Source organism: Suricata suricatta, chromosome X (genome assembly GCF_006229205.1).
Source record: "Suricata suricatta isolate VVHF042 chromosome X, meerkat_22Aug2017_6uvM2_HiC, whole genome shotgun sequence".
Classification (NCBI taxonomy): domain Eukaryota; kingdom Metazoa; phylum Chordata; class Mammalia; order Carnivora; family Herpestidae; genus Suricata; species Suricata suricatta.
This window is the reverse complement of record NC_043717.1, coordinates 13,563,305-13,581,617: the sequence shown is the minus strand read 5'-3', so window position 1 is coordinate 13,581,617 and position 18,313 is coordinate 13,563,305. Positions and strand designations below refer to the sequence as shown.

Sequence of the window (18,313 nt, the reverse complement as noted above, 5' to 3'; positions counted from 1 at the left end):
TTTATTATTGTCCAGTTTTTATTTTAGCTAAAAATGTTGACTTGAGGAATTACAATATGGGTAGAATGTTGAAGATTATTAATATATAGAATTTGGAAAGTGTATCTTTAGAAGTGGTTCAAATGTGTATTATATATGGATTTACATATATGATTTTTTTAATTGAAAGGATATATACCAGATGGTTAACAGCAAGTATTGTTTGATGGTGGGATTATAGGTGATATTTTTTCCTTTTACTAATCTGTCTTTTAATTTGGGGGGGGGGGCTGGTGCATGTATAAAAAAAAAACAACAACAAAGTCCGAAAAACGATTCTAGTTTCTAGAAGTCCACAAAGGCCCTTTTGGTCCACAAAGGGCCAAAAGCCATTTTCAATACTCATCAACCCCTAAAAGAAATTCAGAGTCATCCAACACTGGGTGACATCAAATTCTTTTGGCTTTAGCAAAAATGTTTGGCTTTAGCAAAAATGTATGTATTCTAATACTGCTGATTAGTAGATGGCAGCTCCTTTCTTTGGTAATTATATGCCTAGGCATTATAAAAAGCAAATGTATATTTATTTACTTATTACTGCTTAATTTAAGGGTGATTTAAACTTATGTTTCTGTTTCTCTATAGCACACCTTTATGGTCTGTACTTTGGAAGAGAATAATTAAGTAATGCTCAGGAATCAAAGTAGGAACATAGTGTCATTTTATAACATAATTAATGCTGAGTGGTAATGCTGAAACTCACTCCTCTCAGGGAGTTTTAATTAGGACAGATGGGGTGGGATAGAAATCAGCCTTTGAGCTTCCATTTGTTTCAGGTACTATGCTTGGTGCTCCACCTACACTATCTCATTTTAATTTTCATGACTATACTAGAAAGTGTAATTTACACATGGGAAAACCAAGACTGAGGGAGGTGAAATAACTTGTAATGGCTTCGAGTACTTGAAATAATATTTCTGTGTAATTGATATGGCTACCAATAACCATGGCAGCATAAATTGTTTAAGAATATATAATTTATTAAGCATATGCCATAGGCCAGCATTGCATAAACAGAGCTTAATATAATAGCATTAAAAAATTATTAAAAAATACTCTCAGGGTATATTCCCCCTTCCCACAATGAAAGTGACTTTCTTTTATTATTTCATACATACCATTGTAGAGCATTCAAATAATGCATAAAAATATAATGAAGAAAATTAAGCCACCTAAAACCTTACCACTCTAATGTAAAAAATAAAGAGCACCAAAATATTTTTGTTACTTTATGCAAACTTACATACAATTTTATACAAATAGGGTTATACACACAGGATATATTTATAAAAATACACTCTCCTTCCCCTCAGCACACACTATCATCTTTGCCCTCCTGGGTAAGCCTTATTAATAACCTAGTAAGTATTCTCTTTCTCTCCTTGCTTAAATAACTTTTACTCATATAATCCTATACAAATCTATTTATACATTTATAGTGTAATTTTAGTCACTATCAGTGAATGTTTAAGAACTTTTTTTAAGTGCAAAGTTTTGTGCGAGCTGTGACGGAGCTACAAGGAAGAGTAACGTGTGGCCTGTATTCTCAACCACTTAATATGTGAGAAGAGATGAGCAGGTAAACAACTTGTCTTATACAAAATTTGCTTTGCTATCTGTTAAATGTTGGGTAAAAACAGCCTGAGAACCCTGCGGGGGAGTGTCTGGAGGGCAGAGGCCTTGCTTTATTTATTCTTTTGGGCATAAACTGACACATGGGATTATGCCCACTTGTCTGTAAATAAAGTCGTGTGTTCAAGTGATTAAAAGATTATTCTTTTGATTGGTTTAAATGGATTGTAGTTTGAGAGCCATTAAAGAAGCAATTTGTGTATTTGCTTTGTTTCTTTGTTATGGAATTATCCATTCTCCCATTAGGGAATTTAACTTTTTTCTCTATAAGGTTTGGGCATTTTTGTAACAAGCAGGAGGCTGTAATATTTTACTGCATAGTGTATGGAAGTTTGAAGTTTAAGATAGCTTAAATAGTAATAATTTATTTTTTTGAAGTTTATTTATTTATTTTTGAGAGCAAGCATGCACCTGAGTGAGGGAGAGGCAGAGAGAGACTGCCAAGGAGGCACTGCACTTTCAGTGCAGAACTTGACACAGGGCTAGCTAGAACCTGTGAACCATGAGATCATGACATGAGCTGAAATCAAGAGTCAGACCCTTAACCAACCGAGCCACCCAGGTGCCCCAGTAATAAGTTTTTTTTTTAATTTTTAAAGTTTATTTTTATTTATTTTGAGAGAGAGAATCCAGGTAAAGGGCAGAGAGGGAGGAAGAGAGAATCCCAAGCAGGCTCCATGCTATTAGCAAAGAGCCCAACAATAGGGTTAGAACCCACGAACCATGAGATCATGACCTGAGCTGAAACCAAGAGTCAGATGCTTAACTGACTGAGCCTTCCAGGCACCTCTCCAGTAATACTTTGTAACATAGAAGTTTGTATTTGCTCAAAGGTAAGCTTAAGTATTCACTTGATTTTATATCTAGTGCTTAGATTAAATGAAAATTTATGCCTTTGCAGATATCAAATGTAAGCCTTGTATTGTAGGCATATTGGGAAGAGTCATGAGAGAAAACAAGTCTCTAAAAAATGTATGAATTTCTGAATATTTGAAAAGAAATATTAAAGATTGGTAAATATTCACTCAGGTATTCAGTTAGAATCTACCTGGTGCTTAGCACTGTTCTAGGTGCTATGGAATATATATAAAGGAAATAAAGATGGAACCAGGGTCATATTCTCTTAAAGGGAGAATTATTTCATTTAGCAATGAAATTATTGGTTTAGTGAAATATGGAAGCTATACGGCTTAAGAGGGAAAACAGTAAAGGCTGTCTATAGTGAAAGAAGAATGTTTAGGGCAAATGATTTTGATTTTATTGTGACCCTGAAAGAATCCTTAAATTACCACAGTGTACTCAAGCTCACATTTTATTTTATTTTAATTCCAGTATAGTTAACATAAAGTGCTATCTTAGTTTTACGTGTACAGCATCGTTATTCAGTAATTCCATACATCACGCAGCGCTCATCAGGACAAGTGCATTCCTTAATCCCCATCACCTATTTTACTCATGACCCTCATGCACCTCCCCTCTGGTAATCATCAGTTTATTCTCTATAGTTAAGAGTCTGGATTGTATCTTCAAACAACTCCCTGCATTTTAACACCATGATTACTGAAAGGGAAAGCATAATAAGTCACTGACTTATTTCCTAAACAGTTTGAGTTCTTTTTGTGTACTGAAGGCTTTGGACTTCACAAGATAACATGTCTGCTCACTGGTGCTGAGTGACTATGATAATTGAAAAGTTTCCAAACTAAAAGAGTTGATCTTATCTAATATGGCTAATGTCAAACTAAAGAGATCCTGGAATTCTCCCTGTCTTTATCTGGGGTTAAATCAAGTGTTTATTTTATTCCTTGGTCTATGGTTCTACCTTTAAAATAAGTGGTTTGGATTCCAAAGCATTGGTTTTGAAGTTAGGAATATTTGTTTTGCATTAAACTCTAAGAAAGTTATGTTTTTATAGAAATACTTATTTTATATTCCCACCAGCAACGTATCAGAGTTCTCGTTCCACATCCTCACCAACATTTGGTATTGTCAGCCTTTTTAATTTTAGCCATTTATGTAGTGGTATCTCATTGTGGTTTTAATTTGTGCTTGCTTGAATACTAATAATGTTGAGCATCTTTTCACATGCTGCTTGGCCATTTGTGTATCTTCTTTAGTGGAGTGATTGTCCAACTCTTTTACCAATTATGTTTTTATTGGGCTGTTTGCCTTTTTAAAATTGAGTTGTAAAAGTTCTTTATGTATTCTGGATGTAGATCTTTTATTGGATACGTATTTTGCAGGTATTTTCTCTCATCCTGTGGCTTAGCCTTTTCTTAACAGTATCATTTGTAGAACAGTTGTTAGTTTTGATAAAGTAACTATCCTTTCTCCATTAAATTATGTTGGTACTTGTGTTGAAAATCTGTTCATTATATATATGTGCATCTTTTAGGGCTTTATTCTGTTCTATTGGTCTGTATGTCAATCCTTATGCCAATACCACTCCATACTTTTAAAGAAAATTTTTAATGTTTATTTTATTTTTGAGAGAGAGAGAGAGACAGCGTGAATGGGAGAGGGGCAGAGAGAGAGAGGGAGACATAGAGTCTGAAGCAGGCTTCAGGCTCTGAGCTGTCAGCACAGAGCCTGATGTGGGGCTCAAAGTCACAAACTGTGAGATCATGACCTGAGCCGAAGTCAGACACTTAACTCTGAGCCACCCAGGCTCCCCTAAAGCTACTCCATCTTGATTAAATATTGCCTTTAGATAAATTACTAAATCTAGTTTATCAATATTTTCTTTTATATGTATTTTTATGCCTATTCAAGAAATCTTCCAACTTGTGTACATAGTACATGGATTTATTTATTTTGATCTTCAAAGATTTACTTTTAATCCTCTCTATACATATATCTTCACCTTCTAGAATTACAAAATTACTTACCCAATTAATGGGAGCGATTGATACCAGTTGAGATTAAGAATTCAGTTATGGTTCTTCCAAAGCCAAGAGCATACTGTATACACTGTATGTTATCTAACTTGACAATAAATTATATAAAAAATAATTAGAAAAAAGAATTCAGTTATGATTTAGAGATTTAAGAGAAGGACATAGGAACCTGGGTATACCATCTATGTGTGACCCATCTCTCAGTTTTTCTTTCTTTTTTAAAAACTTTTTTTAATGTTTGTTTATTTTTGAGAGGGAGAGAGAGTGTATGTGCATGCAAGCTGGGGAGGGGGCAGAGAGAGGGAGATAGAGGTTCCAAAGTGGGCCCCACGCTGACAGCAAGAGAGCCCAGTGTGGGGCTGGAACTCACAAACTGTGAGATCATGACCTAATCTGAAGTCAGATGCTTAACTGACTGAGCCACCCAGGTGCCCCCATCCCTCAGTTTTTCAGTTGAGCCTCTTTGTATAGTAGTGTACTGATTTTAATGTAATTCACAACTTTTTGCTCTCTGATTAGAGTTGGTAAGTGCTTTTACTCCCTACCTGAATCACAACTCATCTCTCTATATTTTCTGCTTGGATTCAGCATTCTCTATATATTTCGCTTTGTCTTTTTCTTTAGCCACTTGGTTATGGTCTTTAATTGAAAACATCCTCACTCACAGTGGTATTGAGTATTCAATTCATTTGATTATTCCAATATGATTTTCAGAGCTGATGTGTTAGAAGAGGAGGTAATGCTTTGTGAATCATCTGTGTATGGGTGGCTCCTGAGACTATGAGCCAAGGGCCCTGAGAGATTGTAGAGGGAGATGAGAGCCCAGAAGAAACCTGAGCAACTCCAGCATTTCATAATCAAGTAGAGGAGGCAGGAGCTTCTTTACTTTTTTTTTTTGTTTTGTTTATTATTCCTTTTGAGAGAGAGACAGAGAGAGACAGAGAGAGAGAGAGAACGAGTTGAGGAGGGGCAGAAGGAGAGGAGGAGAGAGAGAATCCCAAGCAGGCTCTGCATTGTCAGTGTAGAGCCTGACGTGGGGCTCAAACTCAAGAAGCATGCATGAGATCATGACCTGAGCCAAAGTCAGACACTTAAGTGACTGAGCCACCCAGGTGCCCCAGCACTTTAGTGTCCCTTCATTTTGTGTCTTCAGCCTAAAATTCCTCTCTGTCTTCTCTCTGCTCAGTGAAATACTCATCTTTAAAGGGCCAGGTCAAGTGCCACTTCCTTTGAATGTGCTTCTTCTTTTATGTTCTCAGTTAATTGAATTTTCTGTCTTCCCACAGAGCACCACTTTTACCTCTCTCTTTTTTTTAAATTTGTAATGTTTATTCTTGAGTGAGAGAGAGGGAGGAAGGAGCAGTGAGAGAGGGGGACACAGAATTTGAAGCAGGCTTCAGGCTCTAAGCTATCAGCATAGAGCCTTATGCAGGGCTTGAACCCATGAACTGTGATATTACGACCTGAGCTGAAGTTGGATGCTTACCACATTTAGCCACCCAGGTGCTCCTTACCTCTGTTAGTAGAACTTATATTTTGTTCTTTGTTCAATAAATATTTGTTAATAGTCTCTCTCACTAGATTTCCAAGCTCTTTTGTAGTAGACTTTGTATATTCTGTCCACACTGTGCCAAGCACATAGGTTTTCAGTAGATAATTTTTAAATAAATGACTGTATCACACCTGGAAACAGATGATGGTAATATAGAAAGGAACAAGAAAGAGGTGGGATTTATGTTTGGTCTTAAAGGATAGATAGGATTTCAAGAAGCAGCAGCAGGAGCAGAAGAAGAAAGGGTGTCCCATGCAGGTAGAGTAGCATGATGAGTTTTGACCCAGGCCGTAGGATAGCTGTAGGTGATAGATGTTAGGTGGCTTTGAAATTGTGACAGACCTTAAGTAGACCTGCAGAAGATTTTTTGTTCAGTTTAGTAGTCAATGAAATTAGTGAAGCAGGAGGGTGATTTGGGCAGAAAGCAGCTTAGTCCATATCTGACACATATTGGGTAGGTTGGGGTAGGGAAGGACCCTTGTGGCAAGAGGAGTTAGGCGGCTCCAGTGTTAACTAGGCAGGAGCTAATGAGGGTGTCAACCAGTTAGTGTCAGGGGAAAGAGAAATGAGAGAGCGCAGTTGACTACTGACTGAATGTGTGAGTGAAAGTCATACCTGGGGTTTTAAATCCAAGTACCTGGAAGAGTAGTGCGTTGGTAAGAAAAAAATGTCAAAAGGAACAAGTTTTGAAGAGATGATGCTTGAGTTTAAGTCTGTTGAGTCAAAGGTGCAGAAGGTGTTCTGGGTGGCTTAATCAATGTGTTCTCCATAGGCTTCCTTTAAATAACAAATTATCTTCCATTATACACATCATCATGTTCTGACCACAGGCCCACAGAGTAATGGGAGATGGATATCCTTTTGCCATATTAAATATTTCTGTGTACATACCTCTTATATGGCACTCATACTGTGTTTTGTTCATATGCCTGTTTCTGACTGGATGGAGCTCTTGGAGGGCAAGCAAAGACAGTGTATTATTTATCTTTGTTGTAGAGTGTCTGGCATATTGAGGATCTGCAGGAAGAGTTTGAATTAATGAATGAATTAGTGGCTCACAATACATTTGTCTTTGAGCAAGTAATCATCTTGTTAGAAGACTTGATTCCTGCAGTTCTTTTAAGTTTTACCAATACAGGCATGATTCTTCCACTTCTCCAGAATATGGGTTTAAGAAGGTTTTGGGATAGGCCACAGACCAAATCCCAACTTTACCAATTTACCATCTGCTCTTTTTAATTAATTTAACCATAAAATTCACCCTTTTATTTTTTTAATGTTTATTTTTGAGAGAGAGAAAGAAAGAGAGAGAGTGCACGCACATGCAGGGTTGGGCAGAGAAAGAAGGAGAGAGAGAATCCCAAGCAGGCTTGTCAGCACAGAACTGTGAGATCATGACCTGAGCCGAAACCAAGAGCCAGATGCTTAAATTGACTGAGCCACCCAGACGCCCCTAAAGTGCACCCTTTTAAAGTTTACAATTCAATGATTTTTAGCGTATACACAAGGTTGTGACAAGTGTGTGTCAGGACTATTTAATTCCAGAATATTTTTATCACCCCAAAAAAGAAACCCCTTACCCATACCCATTAGTAGTCCTTTGCCCAGCCTCTGCAAGCTACTAATCTACTGAGCTTATTTTTATTCAAAGGAAAGATTAAAATGATTTAACTCTATAACTGATTTCTAATAATCCTACTCTTCAGAAATGTGCTTACAGGAGGCTTTAATTGGTCTTTCTCCTGGTAGGAAAGAATACCAAAAAAGGGATATCTTGGGTAAACAATGAATGAAGGTAAGATTTACTTTCTGAAGATGATAGTACTTTTAGTATTCATTTGGAATGAGTATTTTCTAGTCGATGGAACTTTTGAAAAAAAAAGTCCTTTTAGAAATAAAGTCACAAGAGATGTTAGGTGCTTAGAATTGACATTTTAGAACCGAATACTATTAAAGATAATTTTGTCTTTCCTTCCTAGATTTATAAGTGAAAAAATGGACACTCGGAGTTTACGTCAACAGGTTCTACAACAATCTGTGACAAAGTCAAAATTAGAATCCAAATCTTCTAACTTTAATATGAATGGTTAAAAAATGCTTCATCCTGTGTTGCTACTTAGTGAGGTCTGCTTACTGTCCCAATAATATGCCACACTCATTTGCACTCTCTTTTGAGTTGTACAGTTGAACCCTTGAACAACATGGGTTTGAATTGCGTGGGTCCACTTACACATGGATTGCAGATTGAGATTCTCTCTCTCCCTCTCTCTCTGACCCTCCCCTGCTTGCTTGCTCTCTCTCTTGCTCTCTCTCTCTCTCAAAAGTAATAAAAAAAACATTTAAAAAAAGACCCATTTCAAGTCCTTTGTCTCCTAGAAGTTTTTCTCTGGCCGAATGCTTGAATGTTGTTCTCTCTTGTTCCCAATTTTGTCAAGAGTTTACTGTAGTCTCTGAGTAGATTCTCAGCTTCTCTAGAGCAGGAACCATATCTTTACAGTTTCAACTCTCTTTCCTATTAGAAAATCTTACTGTAGGATCACCTGGGTGGCTCAGTCAGTTGAGTGTCCAACTTCTGGCTCCGGTCATGATCTCGTGGTTTGTGGGTTCAAGCCCCACATTGAGCTCTGTGTTGACAGCTCAGATCCAGGAGCCTGCATCAGATTCTGTGTCTCCCTCTCTCTGCCTCTCCCCTGCTTGTTCTTTCTCTCTCTCTCAAAACTAAACATTAAAAAAATTTTTTAAAGGAAAATTTTTATGTAGAACTATTTAGTAAGTGTGTGTGTACTTTCTTTGTACTAGTCATATCATTTAAGTAGAAAGCAATACGGGACACCTGGGTGGCTCAGTCACTGGCTAAGCATCTGACTTTTGGTTTTGGCTCAGGTCATAATCTTATGGTTTCATGGGTTTGAGCTCTGTGTCAGACTCTGTGCTGGGAGTGCAGAGCTTGCTTAGGATTCTCTCTGCCCCTCCCCTACTCGCCCTGTCTGTGTGTCTCTCAAAATAAATAAATAAACTTAAAAAAATTTTTAAATAAAAACAAAATAGAAAGCAACTGGGGCACCTGGGTGGCTCATTGGGTTTAGCGTCCAACTTCTGATTTTGGCTCAGGTCATGATCTCGTGGTTTTATGGATTTGAGCTGTGGTCAGGCACTGTGCTTACAGTGCTGAGCCTGCTTGGGATTTTCTCTCTGCCCTTCTCCCACTTGCACTGTCTCTCTCAAAATAAACAAATTTTAAAAAATTTTCTTTTAATAAAAAAATAGAAAGCAACTGGGGTGCCTGGATGGCTCATTGAATTGAGCTTCCAACTCTTGATTTTCACTCAGGTCGTGCTCTCACAGTTGCATGGGTTTGAGCCCTGTGTCAGGCCCTGTGCTAGCAGTGCTGATCCTGCATGGGATTCTCTCTCTGCCCCTTCCTTACTCATGCTGTCTCTGTCTCTCTCAAAATAAATAAACTTAAAAAAATTTTTTTAAATAAAAAAAAATAGAAAGCAACTGGGACACCTGGGTGGTTCATTGGGTTGAGCATCCAACTCTTGATTTGAGCTCAGGTCAAAAATCTCATGGTTATGGGATTGAACCCCATGTCAAGTTCAGGGCTGAGGATGGAACCTGCTTGGGATTTTTCACTTCCTCTCCCTCCCACAATTGGTGTGCGCTTGCACTCACTCTCTCTCTCAAAATAAATAAGTATTTAAAAAAAATAGCAACTATGTATCCATCTGAAATGTTCAGGTATCTTAAAGAGTCACTGAGTCATAACCAGAAAGTAGATCTGTTACCTTAAATTGTATCCTGGTATCATTCATAGATCTTTCTTTGAGAAGTTTGTCATTTGACAGTTTGGTCATCAGTAAGGGTAAAACAGCCACTAATTGGCAGCTCATTAATTATGGTTAAATTCATGAGTTCATAATGATACAACAAAACAAAACGTATTGGTTATCTGTGAAGAATTCTAGGGATCCATTCATTGTTTTGAAAAGTAGAAAATAAAGGAAAAGAACAAAGTATCGCTTGTGACTTTCCTTTGTGATCTGTACCTCAGGGTAATTGAATGATTGAAGAGGGTAGGTTTCTTTCTATCCAAGTTTTCTGGCTAATAAAGACAGGATGATAGGGGCACGTGGGTCTCAGTCACTTAAGCATCTGACTTCAGCTCAGGTCATGATCTCGCAGTTCTTGAGTTCAAGCCCTATGTCAGGCTCTATGCTGACAGCTCAGAGCCTGGAACCTGCTTCAGATCCTGTGTCTTCCTATCTTTGCCTCTCTACTTACGCTCTATAAAAAATAAACACTAAAAAAAAATCCTTAAGACAGGGTGATAAAATCAGATTACTTTCAGGGCACCTGGGTAGTTCAAGTCGGTTAGGTTAAGTGTCTGACTTTGGCTCAGGTTATTATCTCATGGCTCCTGGGTTCCAGCCCCGCATCAGGCTCTGTGCTGACAGCTCAGAGCGTGGAGCCTGCTTTGGATTCTGTGTCTCCCTCTCTCTCTCTCTGCCCTTCCCCCATTCATGCTCTTTCTCTCTCAAAAAAAAAATTAACAAAAAAGAAAAGCCTAACCTAAATCTGATTAAGCTTTTCTAGATCAGAACACTAATACCAATTTAGATAAAATGTAAGGACCAGAAGAACCCAGTACCATAGGAGCTAGTCAGCATAATCCAGACTGGAAAACTAAACTGGTATCATCAGCAAAAAAAATTCCCAGAGGAAGGGAAAGAAAAGTGTGGAGGAGGAAGCCTGTAAGTATCAAAAGACTTAAGACTCTTATCATCCCTTGCTATACATTGGCTTTATTTGGGTCTTGATTCATAGAGACACACTTAAAAAGACAATTGGGGACATATGAACACTGCTTATTTGACGTTATAAAGGAATTCTGGTTAATTTTTTCAGCATAATAACAGTATTATGATTAATTTTAAAAAGAGATAAATGTATGTGGACAAAATAATATCTTGGAAAACTCACAAGGTCCACTGCTATTGGAGCTCCTCAGCTTGGCCCAGAGAAGAATCTCTGCCTAATTAAAATATATTCCAGCTTCCCTCTTACATTAAAAAGCTTTTATTTGAGAGAGTGTGAGAGTGAGTGTGAGCAGGGAGTGGGGTGGGGGGTGGGGCAGAGAGAGAGAGAGAGAGAGAGAGAGAGAGAGAGAGAGAATAGCTTTAGCAGGCTCCACACTCAGCACAGACCTGATGCAGGTCTTGATCCCAAGACCCTGGGATTATGACCTGGGCCGAAATCAAGACTTGGGTGTTCAACCAAATGAGCCACCCAGGTGCCCGTCTCAGGTTTTAAACTCTCAAAAGCTTGTGGTTTATTTCTAGAGCCTGTTAATTCTAATAACAAATGCTTAATGGTGTTCTTAATGCTGGGTCCTGATCTAGGCACTGAGGATACAGCAGTGAACAAAAGAAATAAAATAAATAGATCCCTGCCCTTTTGGAGCGTACATTTGAGTGGAGTGAGACATATAACAAACAAAATAAATGAGCAAATTTTAGGATACACAGTATGTTAGTGACGTCCTGTGCAGAAAATGAGGATATTAATTATAAAATTTAAACTGGCTCCTATTAGAAAATAGTTTCAGTTTATAGGTTTTCTTTTTTTAAGTTTATTTATGAGAGAGAGAGAGAGAGAGAGAGAGCGAGCGGACGCACATGAGCAGGGGAGAGGCAGAGAGAAAGGGGGAGAGAAGAATCCCAAGCAGGCTCTGTACTGCCATGGCAGAGTGCAATGTGGGGCTCAAACCCACAAACCATGAGATCATAACTTGAACTGAATTCAGATGCTTAACTGAATGAGTCAGTCAAGTGCCCCTCATTTATAGATTTTCTAAGAGCTCTTTCAGACTTTTGCTATGGCCTTCCATTTTGCTCACTATTTTCTTTCTTTTTTTAGATTCAATGGATGACAAGGAGGAGAATCAAGACAAAGTGCCTCACTCAGGCACATCTGTGCTAAGTGGTAGGTTTTAAAGTATTCAGTACAATATATTTTTCTTCCTCATTCAGTGTTGATATGAACTCTTAATGCTTTTGGTATAGTATATATATATGGTAAACTCCTATAAATGTAAAACCTAAGCAATGGGAAAGGTAAAACAATGGTATTTTATTTTGAAAATTTTACTTTGGTTTTAATTTAGAGATACTGGTATGGGATTAAGGTAAAAAATCACGTATTTCAGTGTACATTTTGCCAAATTAAAGGTACGTAGTTAATAATTACCATTTATTACCAATTAAAATTATCTGTTTATTTATAATAAAATCCTTTTAATATTAGAGTTAGTGTGAGAATCCTATTTTTTATGGTCAAAAGACAGTTCATTGGATAAAAGCTTAGGCATTGGGAGTCTGACAGATCTGTTCTAGAATCCTGGCCTCATTCTTTACTGGCCTTATGACCTTGGGCAAATTACTCAATATTCTTAGTGTCTTTTGTCTTTTCTGTAACACAGGGATAATACTACTTACTTTATGGGACTATTGGAATTAAATAAGGGAAATGAATGTAAAGCACCTAATATAATGCCTAGGCATACAGTAAAATATTCAGTAAATGTTTATTTATTAACTTTGAGTTATTAATTCATGTTTTAAGTTTCTTATTGTGAACAGCATGTGTATAGCATTGCACCAGAGGCTCAAGAGATAGACTCTGACCCATTGTACCTACTCTTAAGGAAAATGAAAAAATTAGTCATATGCATATAAAAGGCTGAATTAAAAAATACTATAACAAATGACTATTTATAAGAGATTTCCAGGCAAATATTTTGCCCTTTGTTTTTCTTTTGTCCTGTCCTGCCAGTCCCACTATTGGGGCAGTTCACCTGTGACTTTCTGTTCTTACAGAAAAATTGTCTATTGAAGTAATCCCCATGGAATCATTTTTTTTTCACTGTAGCTGGGCTCCCAATGTTTCCTTAGCTTCCTTTTCCATTGGCCTTATTGGTTTTTCTGCAATTCTTCCAACCTTCAAAATTCTCCAAGGAAAGGGAGGCCATTAGGTTAGAATGTTCTTCCTTAATCCCTGCAAATTCCTCTCTACCTGTTTTATTTCTTCCTTAATCCCTACAAATTTTTTTATTTTTTAACATAATACTTTTATTGAGATATAATTCATATACCATAGAATTCACCCATTTAAAGTATGCAATTCATTGGTTCTTCATATATTCACAGATTTGTGCAGCCATCACCACAATCAATTTTAGAACAGTTGCATCATTCTAGAAAGAAATCCCATACCCAGTTAGCAGCCACTACCCATTTTTCCCCAGTGCCTTTCCCCTCCATCAGCTCTAGGCAACCATTTATGTATTTTGTGTCTCTATAGATTTGCTATTCTGGACTTTTCATAAAAATAAGTTTTAAAAAATGTATTGTTAAAGATTGGAACTAGTAACTTCAAAATTCTCTAACTGTTGATTGAAAATATGAGATTACTTAATCAAACTGACAGATACCTACAGGTATTTCTCATGGCTCTGACCCTAACGTTTCATCTTAGAAATGTGTGATTGTTAGAAGGTAAACTCCAAGAGAGCCAGGACTTTCGTCTGTTTTATTAACTGCTGTGCCCACTGTACCTAGGACAGTGCCTTGCATATACTGGCAACTTTCTATGGGAAACCAGTGATGAATAAGACAAACATGATTCCTGCCCTCTTTGAGTTTAGGGGGCAAGATTGACATTAAACAAATGCCCAGTTACAGCTGTGATAATTGCTGTGAAAGTAGTAGGTGCTGATCATTCAGCCTGGAAGCTTTCAGCTCTATATATTTTTCTCATCTTCTTATTTACATAGCCTCTAAACCCAAACCTAGCACTGGTGGGAGACATCGGGATTCAGATTTACTCTGGAGAAGACCAAGGGGGCTCATGTAGATTATGTTCAGTTTGTCAAAAGGTGTTTGGGCTAATGTATAGAGTACAAGTCAAACATGTGTGTATAACAATCAGACCAAAAGGTTATGTGTATGCCTCTCTCACACACAAACCGGTTAGTTGCCAGGCCTCCTTTCTGAGAGAATAACATTCCTCTGCCCCAATCTGTTCATGAAGATAAGATGCAGAGGCCGACTGGGACCTCAGGTTTGAGTAAGACTTTCTGAATATTTTGGCTCTTGGTCAGGAATTCCAGCTGTGGTATTATTTTTGGATGTTGTCAAATTTAAATTTAAGTAAATCCTGTTGGTCTGTGTGTGTTTCCCCTGTGTTGTTGGTAGGGTCTCAGCACATGGGTGCCAAATTGAACGGTTTTGGGAACTGAAAATTTTGCCTTACGAATAAAGGAAAAAAGTTAAGGCTTCAATGGTTAAGTACTACATAGGGTCATTAGCTAGCACTGTGATAGAAGTGATAGAAAATGATCATATTGGATGGATCTCGAGGGTGTCATGCTAAGTGAAATAAGTAAGGCGGAGAAGGACAGATACCATATGTTTTCACTGATAGGTGTAACAGGAGAAACCTAATGGAGGACCATGGGAAGGGGGAGGGGGAGGGGGAAAGAGTTGGGGAGGGGGAAAGAGTTAGGGAGAGGGAGGGAGGCAAATCATGAGAGACTCCTGAATACTGAAAACAAACTGAGGGCTGAAGGAGGAGGGGGAAAGGGGAAGGAGGGTGATGGTCATGGAGGAGGGCACTTATGGGGAAGAGCACTGGGTGTTATATGGAAACAAACTTGACAATAAACTATAAATAAAAAAAAGGAAAATGATCATATTAAAGTATACTGGTATAAAGGATTTGTTAGCTTAAATTATAGCCCATTCAGACACAAATGGTGATAGAATAAAAACTTGTGTTAGATGAAGTAAATATTTTCCAGTATCATTGAAAAATTTTACAAGCATAGCTAGTTTATTTGAGGTGTAATTGTGAAATGATTTTAGTTTCCCAGTCATTATTTTCAACTTCCTTTCCTTTCTTCCTGGGATGTTGACTCTTTAATCCATAGTCAGATTTTTCTCTCCATTCATGTTTTGTTTTGTTTTGTTCTTTTTTTTTTTTAACACTCTCTAAGATCATATGGTGGTAGAGCTTCATTTAGAACCATGGGTCCTCTAATTGTCAGGTTAGTGGTTAGGAGGTCACTGCAATATCCAGGTCAGTTTTATTTTGGAGTTATGGATCTCAGTTTTCACTTTTTTAATACATATATTTTTTAAAGTTTATTTTGAGAGTGAGAGGGAGCATGAGTAGGACAGGGCCAGAGAGAGAGGGAGAGAGAGAATCCCAAGCAGGCTCCACACTGTCAGTGCAGAACCCGATGCAGGGCTCTAAGTCATGAACTGCGAGATCATGACCTGAGCCAAAGTCAGACACTTAATGGACTGAGCCACCTAGGTGCCCTTAATATATTAAATTTTTTTTAATTTTAAGTAGGCTCCATGTCCAACATGTGGCTTGATCTCATGACCTGGAAATCAAGACTCCCACACTGTGGCCGAGCCAGCCAGGTGCCCCTCAGTTTTCATGTTTGACAAAGCTATCCAGTATTAATAAATTTGGCATAGCTATGACATTTAGTTTTAGAATAATCATACCTTTTATTGAGTGACTTACATGTATGTTGTGTCACTTAATTCTCAAAATACCTTGTACCATATATATTGCTTTTTCTCATTTTGTGGATGATAAGGAACTGAGGCTGAGAAAGTAAAATGACTTGCTCAGGTCACAAAGCTTTTAAGAAGCAGAACTAAACTGGAATAGGGCAGGTTCACTTGCTGAGCCCATATTCTTGATGTTCTGCCACATGCCATTCAGCACTGTGGTAGTGCTAGCTTTGTATCATTTAGAATTAGAGTTAAACCCAGTATTTTTAAAAAATGGAATAGTCTCTTAAATTTATGGTTAAAAAAAAGCAGGGTGTACAATGTTATGTATGACATGCATAATACCATATATAATATGTGTGTGTGTGTATATATATATATATATGTATAAATGCACACACACACATAACAGTGGTATGCTGATGCTGGTTACATCACCTTGGGAGACAGCCACTTGTGTACATCTCTTCCCAACTTCGTAGTTGTTGACTTTACCTTGTCACCTTGCGATCAGCCATGGTGGTAGTATTTATACCATAGAAATCTGCAAACACTACCAGTTAGGCTTTTTATTTGTATATTTTGGGAAACCGGTTGCTGATTTATCAGCACTCCATTTGTGTGTATGTCTGTGTGTGTGTGTGTGTGTATAGGCATTATACCCTTTGAAGGATATATAAGAGGCTGCTCATGGAGATTCCGCCAAGAAGGGAAACTGTCAAACCCAGTATATATTTTTTAATGTTTATTTGTTATTTTAAGAGGGTGGGGATCACACACAAGAGCAGGGGAAGGGCAGAGAGAGAGAGGAAAAGAAGCCCAAGCAGACTGTGCTATCAGATTGATTCCCGAACTGTGAGGTCATGACCTGAGCTGAAATCAAGAGTCAGAGGCTTAACCAACTGAACCACCCAGGTGCCCCAAACTCAGTATTTTTATAGTGAGGAAGTTAAACAAGAGTATAGGTGGTTGGTGTGAATTAGACTTTGTATGAATTAAAAGTACCTTTAATACTGTTATTAAGTCTTTTTCTTAGTGTCTTGGTAGTCTAACTGGAACAGTGAATTGAGGGGTCAAGTCAGGCAAAGTATATTGCTTTCTGGTATTTTTTAATACCATAATATATCATGAAGACTGAATGAGAGAAGGGCACCAAGAGTTTGTAGAAAATATATATCATTACAATTGATATCAGTGACTATACCAATGACTAGTTTATTGCTTTATTCTGCCACCATATTATTTTTTAAATGTTTGTTTATTTTTGAGAGAGAATGTGAGTGTGGGAGAGACAGAGGAGTACAGAGAATCTGAAGCAGGCTCTGTGTTGACAGCAGAGAGCCCAATGTGGGACTCAAACCAACAAGCTGTGAGATCATGATCTGAGCCAAAGTTCCACCCAGGTGCCCCTCTGCCACTATATTCTTGACACCTTGTACAGAGATCTAATAGTCAATTGAGAAGCAACTCTAATTTTCAGACTTTTTTTCTTTCCATAAAGCATTGCAGGGGTAAGATTCTGTTAGACCTCATAACTAAACACCTTTAGTTCTCCATGAAAAAATTAGAAAATGCCTCATATCAATGGGATGAAATGGTCTTGAGTAAACATGTCTTGAATAAATTTATATTAGAGACAGATGAGTAGAATTTGCTATTACTGTATAAAAAGTCCTTTAGTTGTTCTTAGAGTCCACATTGTTAGAATCACTGTGCTAATTTCTCATAACTTTGAGAAGATCTGGAGTATAATTTATATAAGAACTAGTATTATCAGAAAGTTGTCTCTTTAATTTTTATGCTGGTAATCAAATGTAGATCAGTAAATTTGAATATGCTCTGTAGGAAGTCTTTTTACATTTTTTTTTATTTTGGGGAGGGAGATAGAGGAGATAGGGAAAGAGAGAGAGGGCGAGAGAGAGAGAGAGAGAGAGAAAGAATGAATCGTAAGCAGGCTCCACACTCAGTGTAGAGCCCAATGTAGGGCTTGATCCCATGACCCTGGGATCATGACCTGAGCCGAAATCAAGATTCAGACACTCAACTGACTGAGCCACCCAGGTGCTGCTAGGAAGGCTTCCCCCCACTTTTTAAAAAATTCAAATATTAGTTAATAAACATACGGTGCAATATTTGTGCAGTATTTCAGGGTAGAATTCAATGATTCATTACTTAACATACTTACATATAATACCCAATGTTCATCACAGCAAGTGCCCTCCTTAGTACCCATCACCCATCTAGCCCATCTCCCATCTGCTTTCCCACAAACCCATAGTTTGTTCTCTATCTTTAAGAGTCTCTTGGGGCACCTGGGTGGCTCACATGGCTAAGTGACTGGACTTAGGCTCAGGTTATGATCTCACAGTTTGTGGGTTTGAGCCCCGTGTTGGGCTCCTTGCTGACAGCTCAGAGCCTAGATCCTGCTCTGGATTCTGTGTCTCCCTCTCTCTCTATTCCTCCTCTCCCTGTGCTCTGTCTCTCAACAATAAATAAATGTTTTTTTTTCCCATAATATTTTATTGTCAAATTGTTTTCCATACAACACCCAGTGCTCTTCCCCTCAAGTGCCCTCCACCATCACCACCACCTGTCTTCCCCCC

At 37.9% G+C, this 18,313-nt stretch overlaps 1 protein-coding gene across 1 annotated transcript in view; it reads left to right on the top strand.

Moving 5' to 3' along the window:
• Window positions 1–18,313, top strand: part of SCML2 (Scm polycomb group protein like 2) — a 101,777-nt gene that overhangs the window by 10,787 nt on the left and 72,677 nt on the right. The window contains exon 2 of the mRNA XM_029930266.1: window positions 12,040–12,105. Within this exon, the coding sequence (XP_029786126.1) occupies window positions 12,045–12,105 (61 nt within the window). The 5' untranslated portion in view covers window positions 12,040–12,044. The remainder of the gene's footprint in view (window positions 1–12,039; window positions 12,106–18,313) is intronic.